General features: G+C 38.8%; 2 protein-coding genes and 1 pseudogene across 2 annotated transcripts; all 3 read right to left on the bottom strand.

Annotated features, from left to right (window-relative positions):
• Window positions 1–5,600: 5,600 nt before the first annotated feature.
• Window positions 5,601–6,842, bottom strand: LOC136253652 (uncharacterized). Its single transcript, XM_066046312.1, has one exon. It carries the CDS (start codon window positions 6,840–6,842, stop codon window positions 5,601–5,603), a length of 1,242 nt encoding a protein of 413 aa, XP_065902384.1.
• A 57-nt stretch (window positions 6,843–6,899) lies between these two features.
• LOC136253651 (uncharacterized) lies at window positions 6,900–10,427 on the bottom strand. The gene has a single exon (XM_066046311.1). The coding sequence runs from the start codon at window positions 10,425–10,427 to the stop codon at window positions 6,900–6,902; it is 3,528 nt and encodes a 1,175-aa protein (XP_065902383.1).
• Window positions 10,428–22,566: 12,139 nt separating this feature from the next.
• Window positions 22,567–22,697, bottom strand: LOC136254901 (U4 spliceosomal RNA; annotated as a pseudogene).
• Window positions 22,698–22,937: the final 240 nt, after the last annotated feature.

Below are 22,937 nucleotides of genomic sequence, written 5' to 3'. Positions count from 1 at the left end.
AATTACTGATACAAAGTACAGAACTGAGTTTGTTGAATGCTGTATTAAGGAGGACTGCTGGATTAAATTTATTTATTTTTTTTATTTATTTATTTATAATCCTTTTCAGCATGGGTACAACTACAAACAGATACAGTGATTATACATTCATGAAAACAATATTAGTCCATGCTGAGGGTCCACTAGCAACCTGTGCTAGTGGCCTGAGTATGTTACAAAAATTAATTACTTAACTACAGTAAGTTACTTATTTATTTAATTATAAATCAATTAGTATGTAACTACAAGAGATCAAAGTTCATGACAAGATGATTGCTGACACAGTTACCACACGGACAGAGATAGTGATATTTGTGTGGGTCAGTAGAATTGAAGTTTGTGATAAAATGATTCCAGAGAAAAGATTTGATGCGTCTTTTGATGGGTTCTATAGGCAAACTTATATCAATGATTGGTAGGGAATTCCAAAGGCGACAGATTCGGTTGAAATAAAAATGACGCTCTTTATTAGTAAAGGATATGTTGTGGTGTAGCTTGACTGAATTGGATCTTGTAGTACTATGGGAGAATGAAATGTAGAGGTTGATATTGAAGCTTGGAGTGGGATGTTTCAGAGAGTTGACAAAAAAGATTATGTCTGATATTTCAAAGATGTACATTAATGGAAGCAAATTGAGTTTTGTCAGCCGTGTTTTGTAGTCTGAGGAGAAGTCTTGTAAAATATATTTAGTTGCCCTACGTTGAAGTTGTTCAATTTTGGAGATGTCTTTTAAGAGATGAGGTCGCCACACTGGTGCACAGTATAGGAGCTGCGATCTTACTAAGGATATATATAGTTTGAGCGTAACCGAAGGCACAATGGTTTTACAAAAGGTTCTACGTACAAGCCCATAGTACTACAAGATCCAATTCAGTCAAATTTCATCTATCCCAGCAGTGCTATGGAGTGGATGTGCTTAAGAGTATTGTAGACCATCTTGGCACATTTCAGAGTCTTGGGTGTACTAGGGTATCTAATGATACAGTAGTAGCCATCAGTGAAAATCTTAAAACAAATACTATACAATAATAGAACTTAACATATCACATGGTGATATTAATGATGAAGAAATAATAATTGCAGAAGCCTTAGAAGTAAACAAAGTATTGCAAGTGGTTAACATAGCATGGAATCAATTTTTTGATGTTGGAGTAGTAGCCATCAGTGAATGTCTCAAAATGAATTTAACACTGAAAAAATTGACATATCACACCATTATATTACTGGTGAAGGGGCAGTAATTATCTCAGGTGCCTTACAAGTAAATAGAATCATACAAGAGTTTTAATATTTCATGGAATAAGTTGTTTGATGGAGCTGCAGTAATCATCAGTGAAAGTCTGAAAACAAACAACACTAAGAGAGCTTAACATGTCGGGCAATGATATCACTAAAGAGGGAGCAAGAAAGATTTCTGAAATCTTGAAAATTAACAGATCACTGCAAGTGTTTAATGTTTCTTACAACAAATTGTATGATGATGGAGCAGTAGCCATTATTGAATGTCTCAAAACAAATGCAACATTAATAGAACTAGACCTATCACATAATTATATAACTGATCAAATAACAACAAAGATTTCAGAACCTTACAAGCTAACAAAACATTACAAATACTTAATATTTCATACAACAACTTCTCTGATAATGGAGCAGTATCCCTTAGTGAAGATCTCAAAACAAACACAACACTGGTAGAGCTTAACATGTAACATAATTTATCAGCTAGAAAGAAAAGCTTTACAAGTATACAATACTTAGCCTTTCAACAATAACTTATCTGCATGACTAGGGAGCAGTTAGTTAGAATCTTACACAAAGACTGATAGAACCTGTATAATTATACGAGACAATGGAGATTACACAGCAAAGGAAGGAAAACTGCAAAATGTATTACTGTATATATGGTAGAGATAAAACACTGTACAGCTTCATGTATACTATTATACATTAATATGTATCACCGATGAACTATCAAAGATTCTTTGTGTTGTACATCAATATACTTGTGTTTGGTATATTCATTGTAATTTATGATCTCCTTTAAACTATAGATTGCTGTGCACATGATGGTTGACAATTAATGCTACAATGAGAATGGTAAACTAGCAAAGGTACAGGAACATGTGGGTATATGCGTCTAATCACTGGACTGGCATGATTTGCTTTCATTCACATTTTTAGGGTAATTTTGTTTATTAATTTCTGTATTTATACAGCTAAAAGATGCTGTTCTCCAGTTGGGTCATGCTACAAAAGCACAAAAAGTTAGTAGCTAAACAGAAAAAAGATGTACATTGTTTAACAGTTTTGGCATCATACAATATGCAGTGTTATAATAATAGTTCTGCAATGTTTTAATGTCCTATTACCATAATTAGTTCTCACTCTGTAACATTAATGTAAAGCCCATGTGTGGGTTCCATCCAATCAAGAGGCGCTTATGAACTGGTCCAATGTGACCAATGGTTTAAGGAAATAAGTTAGGGAAAATGTTATATAGAAGACCAGCTCAACTGTACAACTGTGATAAATTCGACATCCCCAAAGACGCGTAGTATTGTATCATGCGTACCAATTAAGAAGCCAATGCCACACTGTGGATATATTGGTATAGGAACAAAGAAAATACAATTTTAACACATACGTAGCTCCATAATCCCTAAACTGACCAGATCCAATTTTGCTGCAGAGATACATACCCACCAGGTAGCTAGAGGAGTCCACATACCAAAGGAACTCACCCCAGCAATAATATTTGATAATACAAGCAGCCAAAGTTTCTCAGGTTTTGTTTTCTTTTTTCACACTGCAAAATCTACCATAGAACACAAACACATACTCCATTCAATAGGTGGTTAGGAATTATCAATCCCTTACTGGTTATTGATGTCCAACTCAGAGCTTTAGTTACTGTTGCTGATCCTCTTGTCTCCCTAACAGTGGCTTGACCATCTAACTGAATTTTAAGAAACTGCATCTCAATTGATATTGCCCATGAGCCTAGAACCTTCCACTCAGTTGTCAGCTTTACCTCTGAGAGACCATGAGTTTCATCTACATAAGGGCGTGATGCCCTTTCATGCCCCTCTGCCTGCAATTTGGCTGGATGCCTGGCTTGGCCTGTTCTGCCAGCTTCCTGTGTGTGTGTGTGTCTCCTTTACTGTTGAGCATACCTTATTTAAGTTGTCCTCAGGGAGGATTCTAATTTGTGTGCCATAATGAAATTCACAATTCTATTGCTCATTTGTTAAAAGATGATGTTCTGTTGAACCTGGCCTTTAGCCGTTGACTGAAGAGAACCTGTCTTATCATTGTAGATGATGGTGCTCGCTTGGATATTGCTGCTCATGTTGTAGTTTTTTTGGGACATTTCACATCAACATGCTTACTTTGATGTACATGTGTTCAATCTCTATGCCCCATTTTATTAATCAGTTCCAGTTCCATCACTGTAATGAGCAGCAAGGGTTTATGACCAGCAGGTGTGTAATGTGGAGATGGGATGTTATCCACTTTTTCAGCTGCTGGTAGCTGTGTACCATTGTCCTTAAGAGGTTGGCTTCATGCATTGCCACCCACCCAGTGGCAGATCCCTGGGGGGCATGTGCACCTCCCCCACCTCCCCAAAAATTTATTACACAAGACCAAGATACTCCTCCAGAGCAGTCAGTCAAATACTTTAATAGAACAGTTATTCCATTTAACACTTAAGAATCCTCCACAGTTATAATCTAAGCTTGAAAACTTTCATTTGCAGCACCCTCACCCTGTAAAGAGTCCAGCTACAAAACAAGGCACTCTGTCAAGTTCAACTACATTACAATTAAATCACCAATTTATATAAAAAGTTCAGCTATAATCACCCTTTAAAGAGTTCAGCTAAAACAAGTCATCCTGTAGAGAGTTCAGTTACAAACAAGCCATGCTGTAGCAGTCTAGTGGTGGAGAAAATAGTTGATGTGAGAGTATAGAATCTCTGATAACATGGGTTGTGCCTCCAGAAGCTGTAGCCATTTTAACTTTCACGATGTCTCAAAATTCACTATAGTTCATTTATAGGTATATTTTGAAGTATTTAAACTAAAACACCAACTTTTGGTCAAAGGATTATATTTTCAGTCAATAAAACCCCTTTTCTTTCAAAGTTAATAACTGAATTAACAATATACAGCATTTATAACATTGTACAAAATAGCCATTAGGCACCTGGAAAGACTTGGTACCATGGTTAGATACCAACTCAGCCCCACTCCAAGAAGGATAATTTGGTGAGATATCAGTCTAAGGGGGCTAAGCTACTTCCTCCGCAGATCAAAGGGGGGGCTATTTTCCCTTTCCACTGCCTATGGCCTGTAGGGAAATCAGCTATAGCAGCAAACTTCATAACCTTCCTTCACTAGGCAAGGGCATAGCCAGAAAACCATCAATGGCAAGGCAAACCTATTAGAGTAGCATCTAAATCGTTTGTTGTAGTACCAAATTCTTTTCATTCAGGGTAAGTTCCTACCTTTAATTACCTCAATAGTACACCACTGCTAGATGGCTAGTACTGTATACAGTAGCCACCTAGTAAGACCATATATGATATTACTGCAGCTGCAAGGACGTTGTCAGATTCTGGGTGTATAGGTTCTTTAAAAGAAAAGGTGGACCTTTTTTTGTTTGGTATGTATATGATGCAGGATTATCCAGCATGCTGAAACTAGGGGATCTCCCTCCCTCCAGGCATCTAATCTCTACATTTGAAGACTTCATTTTATTGTCAGTAGGTTGCATTTCAGAGTCTTTGCCATTAGGTACTAAGTTTGCATTGTTTCTAACTGATTCTTTGATTTTGTATAATGTAAGTGTACGTTTAGCTACAGTTTTGTCTCATCCTTTTTCATATACTCTAACTGGAAGCTTCCTAGTTCATGAGCTAGTATATTAGTATAGCGGTGTGGCCCCCAAAATTGGCAATATTGTGCACTTTTTCATAAAACCATGAAACTTTCTACATCAATAGTACTCCTCATGACATGTAATTTTAGATATAGTGCCATCGCTGAGTTGACCCTTGGTGAATTTTAATTTACGGCCATTTTTGTATAGAAAATTGATCATTGTTGTCTTTAACTCCCTGAGGCAGTAATTAACACATGGTACCAAACAAAAGATCTTTTTGATAGAAACAACTTGGTTTTTATTTGAAGTAAATAGGTGATTTCATTACAAAGTTATGAGGATTTTTACTAGTTGAAAAATTTGATAAATTTACCTGCCCTCGAGGTGTGAATTACCTGTGGGAAGATAATTATGCATAAATATATCAAATTTTGCAGCTAATAAAAATGCTCATAACTTAAGAATGAAATCACCTATTTAGAGAATAAGGAGCGCCCCTATTTGATCGCATACACAGTTTAAATAATTTATTGTCAACTGGACACGAAATCAATGACAAGCACAACTAACACAATGATACATCTCAGTCTATTTATATGTCAATGTTCCGGTTATCATCCGTATTCTCTATCTCCCCCCAAGTCTGTATCATAATCACATGGTAGAGACTAATTTAATAAAGGATGATATCTTCTGAGGTTTGCCATTTAGGGGGTTGTCTGATCCGGGTAGAGCGCCGCAACTTGATTGGAGAGGTCTGTGGTTCAACAGCCGGCTGTGGTGAAGTCTCCGTCTGGGCTGGCAGTGGTGAGGCCATCAACTGAGGTGAAATAATTGGAGTTGTTGAGGGTGGTCTTGGTGACAATGTAGGAGAGTAACTTTGTGGAGGGATCGGGGCTACTGGTTGGTCCTGTTCAACAGGAGGGGAGGTCGATATGTGCACCTCAGGTGAATTGCCTGGAGAGGAAACATCAGGATGGATGGGTACATCATCAGTATGTGTAGTGGAGGTTGGTGGTGACTGATCAGCAGAGCAGCTAGGTGGCAGGTACTTCAAGTCATCCAGTATTGATCTTTTCCTATCAGGTTTATACACAGGAGTGTATTTTCGTAGAAATTTACGATTTCTGATAGTAATTCTGCCTGAACCATCCACTCTAACAACATACTGATGATACTGACGTACTTCAATGACAATTCCAGTTTTATCCCATTTTCTGGGGTGATTACCAACCTGATTCTGAATCCTTACATGATCCCCGACAGACAGAGGTGGAAGGCGTCTGGTATGCTCTTGCCATCTTTCATGATTGGCTATGTGACGCTTCCTCAGTGCTGCCTCTCTAGCCAGTAATGACTCTTCCCACACTGGATGTGGCTGGTATTTGCCAGGTAGGATTGGGATGAGATCTTTGATAGGTCTGCCAAATATGCATATTGCAGGAGATAGTTTGGTGTCCTTGTCTGGAGTGTTGCGGTATTGCAGAATTGCTTGTTGGAACTTGTCCACATCAAGGTTACCTCCATGTCCAACATTGTCGACAATTAGTCGTTTGATTGTTTTGACTCCAACTTCTGCTCTGCAATTGCTGTGAGGAAAGGCCACTGAGCTAAGTCGGTGATGAACGCCCCAACTAGATAAAAACGATCTTGTTATGTGGGAGACAAACTCAGGCCCGCCATCAGAAGACAGCTCATCTGGGATCCCATAAGTGGCGAATGTCCGTCGAAGTACCGCAATGAGGCCTTCGGATCCATTCTGCGCCCTTTCAACTATTGGCCAATTGGAATATCGGTCCACAATGACAAGGTAGTTCATTCCCTGTTGGTGAAAATAATCAGCACATATACATTGAAAAGGATACACTGCAAGAATTGGTGGTGTAGGTGGCAAAGCAGGTTGGGATGGTGCCATCTGGTTACAGTGGCTGCAATTGGCCCTAGTTGCTTGAATGTCGTAGGTAATACCAGGTCAGAAGATTGAAGCATCCGCTCTAGAAATCATTGAGGAAGTGCCCTGATGCGCTGCATGAAGAGCAGACAAGCAGCGTTGCCGAAGAGATGGTGGAATAACGATTCTATCTTTGTACAGAATTACACCATCTATACTGTACAGATGCTCCTTAAATTGGTGATAGTCTCTAAGCTGAGATGGTAGCTGGCATCTTTGGTCTGGCATACCATCTTCAATAATAGAGAGTAAGGAATGCATATCTGTGTCTGAACTTGTGGCAATGCGGACTTGATTCCAATCAACTATTTGAATGTCCTCAAGTTGAGCAGCCGCAGAATGCCTCAAAGCAGCCTCCATGTCATCTGATGGTAGTTGATCATCACAAAGTACACCTGCAAAAAGTTGAAGAGGAATGTTAAGTCCCGGAGACACGAGAGAATCCGAGGTGATGTAGGAGATGTCATCATCTGATAATTCCATCTTGGATGGGATTGGGTCACCAGAGGGATACCTAGAGATAGCATCGGAAGCTCTGTTCTTGACTCCCGGAATGTGTACCATTTTAAAACTATAGCGGAGAGTTTTTTCCTTAAGGTTACGTAGTCGAGGATTGCTTACTTGATCTAAAGATCTATCTCCAAATATCTTCAATAAAGGTTTGTGGTCAACTGCAACCACAAGATTATCACATCCCAAAACAAAGTGCCTTGCCTTGTCGAGGGCATCCGCCACTGCCAGAGCTTCTCCCTCAATTGGTGCATAACGGGATTCTGCAGGGTGAGTGAATCTACTGCCCACTAGGGTGATCTTCCATCCCTGACGACAACAGAAGAGGCCAATTGATGGGCACGAGCAGTGCTTCTGAAAAAGCCAGAAGCCTATGCCATGCCTGGACCAATCTGTAGCAAGGCAAGTTGGTTTGGTTTTGTCAAAGATCTTCACCCCATCAGAAATTTCAGAAACAATCACAGTTTTGGACTCCTCAAATAACTGATTAAGACTACCATCCCAATGAAACGGTGTGGCTGGTTTGAGCAGATTTCTAAATGGGAGCATCCGTTCAGCCATGCTAAAGGCATATGCCACTTGATTGAGTAGGCCGAACCATGATCTAACATCTGTAATGTTTCTAGGTGTAGGAAACTCCACAATAGCTCTAAGGTATTTCTTACAAGGGCGAACCGTATCACTTGTTATCTCAAATCCAGCAAATTCCACATTGTCTTGGGCGAACGCAAACTTCTCTGGGTTGAGGATGATACCATTTCGTCCACAGATGTCAAGCCATTTGGCTGCTTGAAAGAAACAGTCATGGATAGTGTCTGACCACAAGAGCGTATCGTCCACACATTTAGTCTTCTGGGGGAACAATGCTACAACTTCATCGTAGCGCCTGGAGTAACCATCCCCTGAAGCAATGTATCCTTGAGGTGCAGTACAATATCGGTACCTGCCCCACGGAGTGATAAAGGTGGTATAATGACGATCATCAGGGTGAAGAGGAACACTGTGATAGCCATTCCAAGCATCAAATACGGTTTTCTTCTTTCCGTGGGGAACAGATCTAGCCTGATGAAAAGGAGATTGAGTATGGTGAGTTTCCCGAGTGGCATGACTGTTGAGTGGTTGAAAGTCAATGGTCCTCCTAGGCTTTCCATTCTTTTTGGCACAAATGACCATTCTGTGACACCAAGTTACTGGCTCACCAATGGGGACAGGTTCTAAAACACCCAGCCTGACATCTCTGTCCAATTCTGCCTTAACGTCATCTTGCCAATGAATAGGGACCGGTATTGGTGAATGATAGGCAGTTGGTTTCGCCTTGGGGTCAATCATTAGACGCATAGGTGGTCCCTCCATCGTGGGCAGAGGTTGATGTTCACATGTATTAAAAGTGCTGGAGCCATAATATTCTAATAAGAATTGCTTGAGCTTCACTATGTTTTCTTCGGTGGCAGCACAGGGGAGGGTGGTGGGGAGAGGCGGCGGTTTGGTTCTCCTCGGACAATCACATTTCAGAGAAGCCACCTCCCGAGAGGAACTGGTATGGTCAATACTAAGTGCCTGGTGATCCACCCGTGGAGGTATCTCACCTACAATCGGAAATTGAGTTGGTATAATACCCAAGTCCATACAAGCCTCCCGACTAAGAAAGAACTTATCTGTATTGTTGGTGATGTAAACCATCTGTCGAGTCACCCTCTCACTACCTGATCGGTCCCTCCCAGATAGCCTAAAAATCGTAGCACCCAGAATCGGGATGTCACGATTGTCAGCAGAATGCATCCGCATGTTAACCGGGATGAGATCCTCACTGGAAAGTCCTGACTTCTCAGCCAGCTTGAGCCCTGCCAAGCAACTCTGGCATCCTGTGTCTGCCATGGCATCAATTAGAATATTGCTTGGTGAGAAGGATAAGTGAAACCCAAAACGTTTGTAGTCATCCTTCTCCACTCTCACTGATAACCTGACAAATGGCTGGGGCTTTGATGGGCGCCGCAACCATTTGTTTGATGGTTGATCATAAACATGATGATCTAGGGAAACAGATGTCAAATTATGCTGTATTGTTAACTCACATAAGGCGTCAAATATCGCACTCTCATTAGTGGTATCCACTCTGACCTTGACTTTTGCTCTGCAGACACTTTCAAAGTGATGGTCCTTGCCACAATGGCCACAAACTGTGCCATATGCTGGGCATTCTCTACGTCTCAGACGTGCGGGTGCACTTTTTCCATGACCTCTCTTCCCACAATATGAGCATGAATCCTGCTCCCTTGGTGGTCTCTCCGCAGCGTCCCTTTTCTGACGCTTATATGTACTGCCAGCAATGGCATCAGTTGCGTGTGGCAAAAGGAGCTGGGTAGCTGACCTCTTACCAGCTTCCTTAGCTTCTATAAATCTAAGCATTTGTTCGAAGGTCATGTCCTGGTTTTTATCACCCAATAGATCGAGCTGAATCTCAGCATCTTCCATACCCCGGCACAACACATCCCGTAGTATGGCTTCAGTATAACCTACATGAGTGTCACAATTTGTACATTTTTGTATGAACTTACATACACTGGCCTGCCCTCGAAGTCTAGCTCCAAAAGCACGAATTGGTTCACCTCTGTCTTGTTTCATATCGTGGAGCGCCACTCTGGCCACCATAACGTTCTCCTCCCTGACTGCCAGGGTCTTCACAGCCGCAAGTACCTCTTCTTCTGACTTTCCCGTAAGAGTTCCTCCAGCATTTCGAGTAAGGTCCCTTCGTAGTTGGTCGTCGCAGCATTCAAGTAGTTGGATCACTTTGTCCACACCTGATAGGTTAGTCGCTCTCACATAGTCGCTCCATCTGGACTGAAAATACTGCCATTCTTCCGTCGTTCCAGCAGACGATATACACGGGCGTTTCACCTTTTCAGCTTTCGCCGCAGGAACAACAGGGTGGGGTACAGCATGGACGCTCGCATGTGTTGTGATAAGGGCAGCAGCCACCACAGGGTCCACATCCGGCGTTTGGTACACGCAACCTTCAATTGGGCACCGGATGGCAGGCATCTCTTCACAATAGCGATGCTCTTTAATTGGATCAGCTGACCTTTCGCCAGGTAGATTGCCAAGCTTTTCGTCCCGGTCTTGAGGAAGCCAGTCGCCAGACAGCCGTCACCCTGAGCGTTGAGTTGTGCTTGTCATAGAGAATAAGGAGCGCCCCTATTTGATCGCATACACAGTTTAAATAATTTATTGTCAACTGGACACGAAATCAATGACAAGCACAACTAACACAATGATACATCTCAGTCTATTTATATGTCAATGTTCCGGTTATCATCCGTATTCTCTACTATTGACTTCAAACAAAAACCACGTTGTTTCTATCAGCAAGATCTTTTGTTTGGTACCATGTTTTAACAAGTTAATTAGTGCCTCAGGGAGTTAAAGACAAAAATGATCAATTTTCTGTACAAAAATGGCCGTAAAAGTCACCAAAGGTCAAATCAGCGATGGCACTATATCTGAAAATACATGTATTGAGGACTACTATTTATGGGGAAAGTTTCGTGGATTTATGAAAAAGTACATGATTTTTTGGTTGTGCCACTATACTATATACCACTTAGATCAAAGGAAACCACAAGATTATATGTAATTTTTGACTGGGTCTGGCAAAACCAGTCGTATCACCTATGACAGCAAATTTGATTTTTCACCAAGAACACAAATCTACTTAAATAAACTATCAAATTTCATAATCAATATCAGCTCAACTTGAGTGCATGGTCTGGCTGCTTTTTCCAAGCACAGTTGCGATCTGTCTGAGCAGTCTAGGGCCCCAATGGAGCTCTGGCAAGCCTGGGGATGGCTAATGTATGACTGTTGGAGTTGAATAAAGACATGTGCAATTGTCCTTTCATTTTAGCCAGTTTTGAGATCTTAATATCCCATAACTTGGCATAACTCATCCCTACACCTTCTTCTTTAACTTTTAAAAACAATCCTTTGCTGGCCCTCGCCTCCCACCCCTTTTGGAGCTTGCCTGGTAGAGTCAACCTCAGTATAAAAACTATCTGAAACTTAAGTGTTGGTTACTTCTCCTGTGGATGCTCTTGAAGGTAAGAAGTTGGTGCAAATCTTGTGAAACTTTGGTACATTTAGCTTCTACTACTTCATGGTGAGTTACACAACACACCGAATACTTTAAACTGGCATTTTTCTTTTTAAATAGGCAATAAGACCCATTTGTCAGACTGGGTCACTTTTTATGTATTGCCCTGACCACAGGGTGATATCATGATATCGCCCTGTGGTTAGGGAGATACATGACATAGCCCTGACCACAACTGCCTTCAATGCTAAGGTAGTTACAAAACATCAGTCCCTTTTGATTCTTTACTTTATTATTGAACTGCTTAAAGTTTTGCATTGTGGGTTTGAGTTTAGCATGTTGGTTTAGTTAAGTTAAGCATTCTCTTGAAGGGAAATAATGAATGAGTCAGCATTGTATAGTTCACTAAATAATTTTTTTTGCAATGTGGGGAATGTTTTTTACAAAACACATTTCAACCATATGACAAGATGGCTCAGACCTATACTCTTAAATACTTATTTCAGCACCTTAGGTTACTTTAGGTGGTTATTTGGTTACACTACAACTGACTAGCAAAACCTACAATCATTTCTTTTTTGTGCACACAATTTAAACACACAATCAATGCTCTGTATAAAAGCAATATCACAGGAAGAAAAACTACATTTCAGGTATTCGGAAATCCACAGTAAATGTACAGAATTCCATATTTCTGTACATTTCTGGTGTAAATGAAAATTGCACATTTCCTTGACATTTCCTGAAGTAGTATAGGGTACAATTTCCATGACATTTCCTAATAGCAGGATTGATGATATTTCTTGACATTTCCTAATGCAGGATAGATGAAATTTAGTGACATTAATTCTGAAACACAGGAAAGATCAAGTTTCTTGACATTTCCTGTATTCAGGATAGGTAGTGTCAAAATGCAAATTTCCTGTCTAGGAAATGTCAGTGTCATCATATTTCCTAAACACAGTATAGATGGGGAACAGTATGGTGCCAATGTCATGTGTATTATCCTCTCCACCATTCTGGACACATGACATTTATGGACATTTCCTAAATGGCAAGAAACAGGAAGCTAGCTAGCTTACCTACTACAATTGAGTTTGCAGGTGGAAAAGTTGAAGGGCTCAAAAATTTTTGAACTGATGGCAAAAGTATTAAAATCTTTCAGATACATATGTACAATGAATCTTTTCACTATAATATAATTATATAACTGCCAGTTTTGAAACCACGATGATATTTAATCACGTGATACACTCCTAATGTCACACATTGGAGGAGCAGACATCTGAAAGTTATGGGGGCTCAAGCCCCTCTAGCCCCTACATTCCGTCACCACTGCAATGTATAAGAAATCTATATTACCACAATACTATTTCATTGTGGGTTTGGGTTATCACATTTCCTGTTACTGTAGGAAATATCCAGTAAAATTGATACTTGAAATTAACACGATGTGTCCTGGAGTCTACTCTATAATGTACCAAATAATACATATATATATATATATATATATATATATATAGCATTTCCAAATACACAAGTTACACATAATTATATAGATCTTATCCTAATCTGTAAGGTGTTACAGTAGTCAGGTATGACAGCAGTTGGAGTGAGACAATCTTGAACTAAAATGAATGAAAATTTGCTTAGGTTAGGAAATCTCACTAGCTACATGCCATGTGTCCTTGACTTAAGAAATCTCATGTAAATGTCAAATTTCTGAATACATGCAGGAAATCTAACATTTCATATTTTGGCAGACAAAATGTCCAGACACATGAAATTTCCAATGTTTTAGGAAATGTCACAACATGTGATATTTACGGTGATTTACTCCAGGTTTGATATGATAAATTCAACCTGTATATTAATTTTATTGCCATGCCAATTTTTTGGTCCAGAAATGTCACTTTTTTTTCCTGTGTATAGTGAATGCAGGTTTGTCTTCCTTCACCTAATAGGTGAGCAGGCTAGATATTATACTCATATTATGTACCATGGCCACTCAGGATTTTCCTAACATATATGCTCACACCCTCGGGCCTGCAGCCCTTGGGCTTGGGCATATAATTATATCAGCCAAATCCCTTGCAGCCATGGTATAACTATTAAATAATAACTCTATAAGTGAGCTATACTACTATTAATACAAACTACTTTGAACCAAAATAAATGATGACATGCATTTGTTTAACAATAGAAGGAGATTTAAGGCAACTGGATGGTTCTGATGAGACACTATATCAATACAATTATAGTGTTGTGTGCATAGGATGCCACGTGATGTAGTTCATGACCTCATCTTATTATTGTGGTCAGTCTCAGGCCTGTAGCTGAATTAATGCAGAACAATGTTACACTGATCAGTCTGATTACCTATTTACAGCATGCAACATAATAATTTGAATCACTTATGAGACTAATAATTATCACCTCGAGAAGCACACAATCTTAAATAACACACAGCAATGACAGCACAAAAAATATGCCAATAAACTACATATATACAGTAAAATAATATGTTATAAGCAATTTACAAAACAAGGAAATTTAGATGAGAAATGATTAGTGTTATCTTCTCTTGTCAAAAGTACATTCAATTTCTTCCAAACTTTTTCCTTTTGTTTCCGGAATGAACACTGCTACAAACCAAAATGCAATGAAACATGTTAAACTAAATGTCCAAAGCACACTCCAAGGTTTCACCAGAATTTCATAACTGTTAAACAGTCCAGCAATAACAGCAGCTGCAATACTCCCATTGACAAATAAAGATAGACCAACCCTACTCCTCTAAGATGAAGTGAAACCAGTTCCACTAATAATTCAAAAGTTTGATGAAGGGATTTCGTTAGAAAAATTTTCAGTGCTTGATGTCTTCTGAGAGTTTAAGAACAGATCTGTCTATCATTCAGTAATCTTGGCATGTTTTATTACTTTCAATGTTGAAGACATATTAAAAAAAACTAATGTACAATCTCCAGGTCTGACATAATCATTTTCAACAGGAGGTGTCCAAATTGTGTCATCATTTATTGGAATATTTACAACATTTGCGAACATGACTTATGATCAGTTACAGTCTAAGTTATGCTGTGATGGGTGTTTATGAATATTTAAACAATGAACCTTATTGTCATCCACCAGGTGATCATCAGTGTAAAAGTGATCTTTACCCACTGGTTATTGTCTGTGTGGCACTGTTGGAATAGCTGCTACTTTCTTCTCCAACATTACTTTTAGGTCCATTGAGCCATGCTAAAGCATCAGATTTCCTAGTAGCCATTGTGGTGTTTCTGTGATAGTTATAGCAAACTGTACAAAAATCACTGTAAAAGCTAGGGGAATCATTGCCAACCAGTAATAGAAAATGTACACTCCAATTAGTTAAGCAAGAAACAATCCAACTGTTAGCATCAATCCATTCAGTACAATAAATGCACTACGATTATGACTTGGAGATACTTCAGCAACATATGCCTATATAAATTTAGAAAATAGTATACACTAAATCCTTATAAAATTTAGTGAAGTATATTTCAATATTTGCAGTGTCAACACAGGTTAATATACATTGTAGACCAAAAGTGTTTGCCTCTCTGAAAGTGTTTTCCTCTTTGTGGATACCCCCAGGTCTAAGGCTGTATGGGAGAGTATGGATTTTGCATGTACTTGAGTGACCAATTATCAGATGCATGCATTACTTGACAGCTGAATAGTATAGAACTACAAGACACATGCATGCTTCTAAGTTTTGCACTCATGATGCACCATTATACAGACTTATATAGTAAAGGCTCTTGATTTAAAAATTGTGAGCAGATTTTACAAAACCGATCCGAATTGCACATGAACTAACACCACCAGTGGATATATAGCTACACTAATGTACTACTAGTTTTGACCCTCAGTACTACTCAAACTACTTGAGGCTGGTTTTAACAGATGTCTTTTGTGGGTGGTGTGGAGAGCGCGAATGACAGTTTCTGGCCTGGCTTGTGAAGGACCTGGCTTGGCAAGAATTAGTGGTTTACTGGTAGATGGTCTGATAATGTTGGCCAGACATTTTCTCTCTTGATTTGCTACCTACAGTATTAGCCACTAAGAAGCCAGCACAGCCCTGTAATCCCATGTCTGGACTCCAATCATGGTCCAATCATGTAACTGCTCAGATTTTCTATCTTGTTTGGCCAGAAATTCTACAAGCAGCTACAAGTATTGGAAGTGGTCTGAAAGGTAATAGATTTGCATGTCATATGTATGCTTGCTATCCTTGCAAAGTTGAATTCTTTACAACTATTTATCTGGAAACTTCTAATGTGTGATTTGGCTCATTTTTTTTCCAAAATCCATGTCACAATTGTCAATTGCATTAACTCCTAACTTTTAAATCACTTCCAGACACTGAATAGGTGTTACGTTTGCTGTGGTGCATCAACATATAGAACAAAGTAATGTGAGTGACCAGTCCTGAAACCATGTTGGAGAGGGTTAGTGACTAGGCCGGGCGGAGTATCCCAAGCTGACTTCTTCACAAATGCTGACACTGTATCACAGCCAATCTAAATATGTATAAGTAGGTAAAGCTTGAGACTTTCATAGAAAAGTCTCATGAATACGATAGCTATTTATATAAAATTTTCTTACTACATTTCCAGTTACACTGTATATTATGTGATTATTATTTTTTCAGTTAATGTTGTGTTTGCCATGTCCAGATAATTGGAAAGAATTTGTGGACACATATGCTCCCTCAATTACCCGAACCTTTATTATCCGAACACTTGATTATCTGAACAGTAGAAATGACTGCTCTATTAGAATATGTTGTCAAAGATGTATGTCCTGTTAGAGTATTTAAACAGGGCTCTGTGTATATAAATGAATGGGTTTTGATTATCAGAACTTTTTGATTATCTGATTGTGTCTTGCAATTGGTTTCAAGGGGGTCAGATAATCGAGAGAGCACTGTGTGTATAAAATTTTTAGCCACACTTACATTAAAATAAATGGCAGTCCATCCAGCAGCAACACCAACCACAAAACGTCCAATATAGAGGAGTGGTCTGAATGCAGGACCATCAGTGGACACAGTGAGAACTACTATCAACCATCCAAAGGTGTAAGGAATACAACATAAAATAATAGACAGTTTACGTCCAAAATGATCTGTCAGATATCCACTAAATGGAGTGATGAGAGTAAGTACAATTAAAAAGGTGAACCAAACAGATCAGAAATTGCAACAATAAATCAACACATCCTTACAATTTATTATTGGTAGTTTCAATTGGTTTTATCTGTACGTAGTTTACATTGACTTTGTACATGGCTATCTATTAAAATATCTGTAACTTATACATGCACCTAATATAGTTACCCACATACAAATGTACAAAGTAACAGCTGTATGTATAGATCCCTTGGGTAGCTTTAGTTGTACTATAACTAATATAGTTTTACAACGATAATAGCCATAAGTATAATAATTATAATAGGAGATCTGATTTCAAAGATAGGTCAAACCACATGCAGGGATGGAGTTAAACATAAATCATAGTCCTTGCGTGCTTTCAAAACCAGCTGGTTCTGTTGTGTGTGTGTGGGTTGAAAAAATAGTCTGATGAACACCATACTGTTGTTCTGCAGTGAAGAAATACTGTACATGTACGTGTGGCTAGACTAAGGCTTATTGATTTGTACACACTTCCTAAAACCATCATGTGCAATTCTTACTAATAAATGAACCTTGAGCTCTCTACTGCAGAATCAGAAGCCATGCATGCACGTAATAAAACTCACAGAATTTGTCAGCTGCAGAACGACGTGAAGTATTACCATATACCAAACCATTTCTTTTCCTTGTCGACTTGCAATGAAAAGAAAGCGATATGACTTACACCAGCAAGAATGACATGATTTGCACATCAACATATTACAAAATAGCATGTAATTGAAGCTAATGTCTTAGCTATTACACTAACATCACCTAAGCTCTTTACTTGCTACACAAATCACATGTATTCCTATTTTAATACAAACAGATCACAGGATTAAATGACAACCACCTGCATGAAGCGACCTAACAGAACTCACAAACCAAATGACCAAGCAAAGTTAGTGGCCCAGGGGCAGATCTAGGATTTTTTGAAAGAGGGGCTAAGCTGGACAGGAACATAGGTAACTAGCCAGACACTAAAAGATACCAAGCCTTATCACAAGGCCCTATAGCTAGTGGTAAGATTCATGGTCAAATTACTTATTTGGATTAGCGACTACATTAGTAGTGTGAGGAGCACTCTAGGAGGGTCTGGGGGCATGTCCCCCAGGAATGTTTGAAAATTAGGCCCTCCAAAGGTGAATCTGGGAGTGTTTTTAACAGTTTTCCAGTGGAAAATAATGGAATTTCAGTTTACATCATTTATCATTCAAATTCTACTTTTCCATTAAATCAAGACTGATTACAATATGCATTGAGTATAGCTACCATGCATGCATGATAATCTTTTCATTTGTAGCTACCAAGCATTTATATATAGCTAGCTATATGCCATAATGCATCAGCTCCTCTTAACCATGCTTTAATCAGCTAAATCTGTAAGGCAGAAACATGTATAGCTAAGTAGTAGTAGTGTTGAATGTCACAATTATTAGTATGCATACTCCTTAGTTTAGTGACACTTTGCTAGCCATAACACCAATAAAGTGTATTGAAAAGCAGAATGTAGTGAAGGTACTAGTAGCTATTAGCTAGTCCACTGGTAATCCTTAGCAAAGTGCAACTATATTTGCATTTATGGACTTTCTGAATTCGTTGTTGTGATAGTCAACTTATTATACCTGCCAGGTTATGAAGACTGAACTAGCTATAGGCTAGCTACAAATGCCAGCACCATAACCCACAGCATGGGGTCACATCAGAAGGTAACTGATACAGATTATACATTCAAAGACAAAAGTGGGTGAATATGCCTTATGAGACTGCAAATTACCAGAATTGTACAGTTGCTAAATGGCTGAGTCAGTAGCTACATATTAAACTGAAACTCATAACTCTAACCAATTAAACCAACTAACACTTTTAAAATCATACATTAAAGTATAAAAATGACCTCTTATAGCCACACTGCTAATCATCTGAATAAAAATCCACAATTAAATTTCTGTAACTGGAGATGCAACACCCACAATTGAACCTATTTTTGAAGTACACTTGAGGAAAAGAAGAGAGTTGAACAGTTGGCATAGTCAAGGGCATTGGAACTGGTGGGAGGTCCCACACTATTTTCAAAGCATGTTTTGGCCCCCCCACTTTTGGGGCCAACTAGCTCAGGTTGAAACAACCAGTCAAAGCTATATACACAGAAATACCCATACAACACCACACAACAGCACTACCTATATAGTGAGGTTCCTACTAACCATCATGTACACTCGAGAACATTGTAAAGCTATATTTTTTTTCTAAATAACTATACAAAATTACTCACTAAGTACCAAATTAAGAAGACACTAACTACAAAATATAAAAATTAAGAAAACAGGATATTAATGTCTTCAATTATCACATCTAGCAACATCACAATCGTTTAGTCACTTAATTAATAGCATAAAGTGGGTCAGAATCCATTTTGATAGTGTCCTTGTACGTAACAGCATATGATGGATTAGTTTCCATTTTGACATCTCGATTCATTAGCACAAACTGATTATTTTCCTTAGTGTGATTATTCATGTAGTCACTTTTTGCTTTATGCTCAAATTGATACTTGTAATATATTCTGGTAATGATGACACTAACCACTGTTGAAACAACAAGTGTGACAAGAAATGTGACCACTATACTGATAGCAACTACTGCTGTTGTTGAGAGATTATCATCTGATGTATCACAATTACCTGTGTATATACATGCATGTGCTGCATACATATCTAATTAAATAATTTTGCATGGATGACATTAAAAGATACAGTGCATTTTATTTTTCATATGTTAAATTAAAACTTCCCATTAGGATAACTGTCACACCCAAGCCAAAGCACTGTGCTTTATTGTTCAAAGACAAAAATTAATGTTGATATTCAACAGAAAAATTAACTGCACTGTTTGATGGCTAGAGTTATGTTGTGGCTTTTGTGCTTCCCAAATTTTGTCTTTAGTAAAATATCTGCAAAAAAAGTAGGCAGGGAGTAAGGATTAGGTGAACAAAAAGCTACATTCTACCTTGATTCAGGAAATGAGGAATATAATATTATTTTGATTCTACCCTACTTAATCCAACAGGTGTTTTAATTTTAATGGCTTCACTTGATCTTTGTTCACTTGCTTGCCCAATGACAGCACTCAAGGAAGAATTGTTATTGGCTGAATAACTTGGCAATTGTGACTGGATTTTGGAAAAATGATCCAAATCGCACAGTAGAAGTTTTGAGATAAACGGTTCCAAAGAATTCAAGTCAGCATAACTTGCTGCATGGGGATAGCAAGCACGCGTATGAAATTTTTACAAAGATGCATCAATCTAATCCCTTTCAAACCACTTCCAGTACTTGTAGCTGCTTGTAGAGTTTCCTGCCAAATAAGATAGAAAATCTGAGTAGTTGGATGAGCGAAGTAGTATCACAAATGCTCACAAAGGGGTGGAAGGCGGGGGGAGTGGTGGGGTGGGCAAGAGATAGACTTTAAAATGGAGGCAGACCACAATTGGAGTCCAAACACGAGATTACAGGGCTGTGCTGGCTCCTCAGTGGCTGATACGTAGCAAAATCCACAGAACAAAGGTCTGGCCAACATCATCAGGCCATCCACCAGTAAACCACTGAGCCAGACCATTCACAAGGCCTAACTGTTATTCGAGATCTCTACACCACCCAGAAAAGACGTCTGTTAAAACCAGCCTCGAGTATATAGTTTGAGTAGTACAAGTGTCAAAAGTTATTAGTACGATAGTGCGGTTATCCACTGGTGGTGCAGTTAGTATTGTTGTGGTGGAGACACTAGTCATGATCGATATAATTGTGATCACAAAACACCACTAGCTTTGTATGTGGCATTAAATTACATATGATACCAGAAAGAAATCACTTATTGATTGATGCATTTTTTAATTTAGGGATTTGTATTTCGTATTACTGTCTTCTACAGTTAACAATTGAGTTAGGCAATGGAGTCTGTAAGCAATTTAAGTTAGATGGTGTTGTGTGCCTTCCAAAAAATGCAAAGTTGACTTTTTTTACAGTGGTAGCAGTAGACAATCTTAACCACAATCCTACTGCTACAACAGCAAAATTCATTTCATGGCATTGGAATTTCACTCATGCAGCATCCTTCCCACACATTAGGAGGCCTTGATAGAGGTGTCCTGATCATTGACCAAACCATTGCTCACGGTAAGAAGGTTGCCCCACTTCCTCAGAAGTATATACCAATGTACTTCCAGCTGCTTTACAGCAAAAGAATTTAAAGTACCCTCTGTCAGCAATCCTATGCTGCCTACAGATTTCCAAAGGTACAAAAGCAGAATGGAAATGGCTTGAAACAGTAAAAATGCAGCTTAAAAAGCCCTTTGCAAAATGGTGACTGGATAACTTGGTCTGCTTACCATTCCAGTATGTAAACAGCAATGATTCCACCACCTGCTTTCAATACATTGCCACCCTTATTCCCGGACAGTGCTCATTCAATAGCAATGATTAAACATTCGATGGAAGTTGTCAGAGCCACTTTTCAGTATCTCAACCCTGGTAAAGTTCTTGTTCTCTCAACTGACCAGCTATTGTATGCACTTCCCTCAGTGGACATGGCCAAATATTTTGGGAGAAGATCACTTTGTCCTGATGCTAGGGGGACTACATATAGAGATGGCCATGTTAAAGGTAGATACGTATGCATGTACCTACGTATGTACGTATATACGTACATGCATGCATATTACAGATGCATGTGTGTGTACCACCACACATGTGTGTGTACCACACATGTATACGAGTAGTGCATTAGATTATGATCACTGAATATTTTGTACCTTTAGGTTCTGGGAAACTGGCTGGATGGAAGTAGTGTGCTAGTACAGGCAGATATTGCAAGCACTGGTACAGCTGACTCTTTCCTGAAGTAAGCCATGTTACAAGGACCAGACAAGTCCATCATGTAACAGCTGCAAGTTTCTATACACTTCTGAATGAGCATATAATGAATATACTTCTGAGTCAGGTATTCAAGTACAATTAGAGCAGTGGTGTTTAACACAAACGCAGTAAGGTTTAATGTTTAACTACCCTGGATGTTTGCACTGGATTATGTTCACTATTCCAGGTGACTACCAATACACATTCAAAACATGATCTATCTACAAAATATCCTGAAATATTGGATGAACTCAATGTGGGAAAGTTTGTTGTCCACAAGACTAGCTCCAAGTTTTCAGCGATGGCTGCCATGAGCAGAATAATACAACAGTTAAAGAGTCTGGTGGAGCAATTGGACTGACCACTGATTCATGTACATTAAGAGCTTTGAATGGTGGCAGGACCTGAAGTTGCTCAAATTGTGGCAGAGTTTGAACAGTATGCAAATAAAATACACAAAATCTGCATCATGAACAGCATCTAAGTGCACAGTGTGCATTTCAGAAAAATGTACAGTCACTAGTTGCAGTATTTGAAGAACATGGAAATCCATTTCTTGCCAAAGGGCCAGGATTTTAATTATTAGTTCATGATACAAGAGATATGTATTGTTGATTGACCTGTTGGAGAAACAGTGTTGGGAATTGAAGCACTTGGTAGCAATCTGTAAAAAAAGTTTGTTGAAGAACAGCTGGTAAAATGTGAAGCCATCACAGAACCTATCAGCAAGAATAAGCTAGCATTATTTAGTAGTCCACCTATCAAACACCCATTAAGGTGATTCAGCTCCATAACATCACTGAAGAACGATTCTAATCTCGTTTCCAGACTGTACACATCTTGTCAGACTAGAGATGGAGATTTGGATATATTCTTTGCACATGAAACTAGTCCACACTACAATCATTATCAGTAGGTGGAAAAAATCAGACCAAATACTACGTCAGATCTCCTTCATTGTCTTGAACTGAAAGAGAAACAATTATTGCAGGTACCTAACATGGATGCCATACTATTAGATGATATTCAGTTAGCAATAACCTCGCCTCAGTTAGACCTCACTGGCTACGGTACTACCACTGCACATTGTGCTGCAGTTGTTCAAATGCTTCATCCTGGTGGAGCAAAAAGTTTTCAAGATTATGTGGACAAAGTTTTCACTTCTTTTATTTTATCTCAGCTGCAGAAAGCAAATAGAATTGATGTTGTTTGGGATGTGTATATCTCTTACAGTTTGAAAGCAGTAACAGGGGAAAGAGAGGAGGAGTGTTCAAAGCAGGGCCACAACTCTCCCATCAAAATGGAAGGATTTCTTTTCTATGAATGATAAC

The sequence above is a fragment of the Dysidea avara genome, chromosome 4, assembly GCF_963678975.1.
Source record: "Dysidea avara chromosome 4, odDysAvar1.4, whole genome shotgun sequence".
Taxonomy (NCBI): domain Eukaryota; kingdom Metazoa; phylum Porifera; class Demospongiae; order Dictyoceratida; family Dysideidae; genus Dysidea; species Dysidea avara.
The sequence above is the reverse complement of the archived record's forward strand: the minus strand, read 5'-3'. Positions and strand labels throughout refer to the sequence as shown.

Coding starts and splice junctions, on each gene's coding strand:
- LOC136253651 (XM_066046311.1), bottom strand. CDS start 10,427: ATGCCTGCCATCCGGTGCCCAATTGAAGGTTGCGTGTACCAAACGCCG.
- LOC136253652 (XM_066046312.1), bottom strand. CDS start 6,842: ATGGCACCATCCCAACCTGCTTTGCCACCTACACCACCAATTCTTGCA.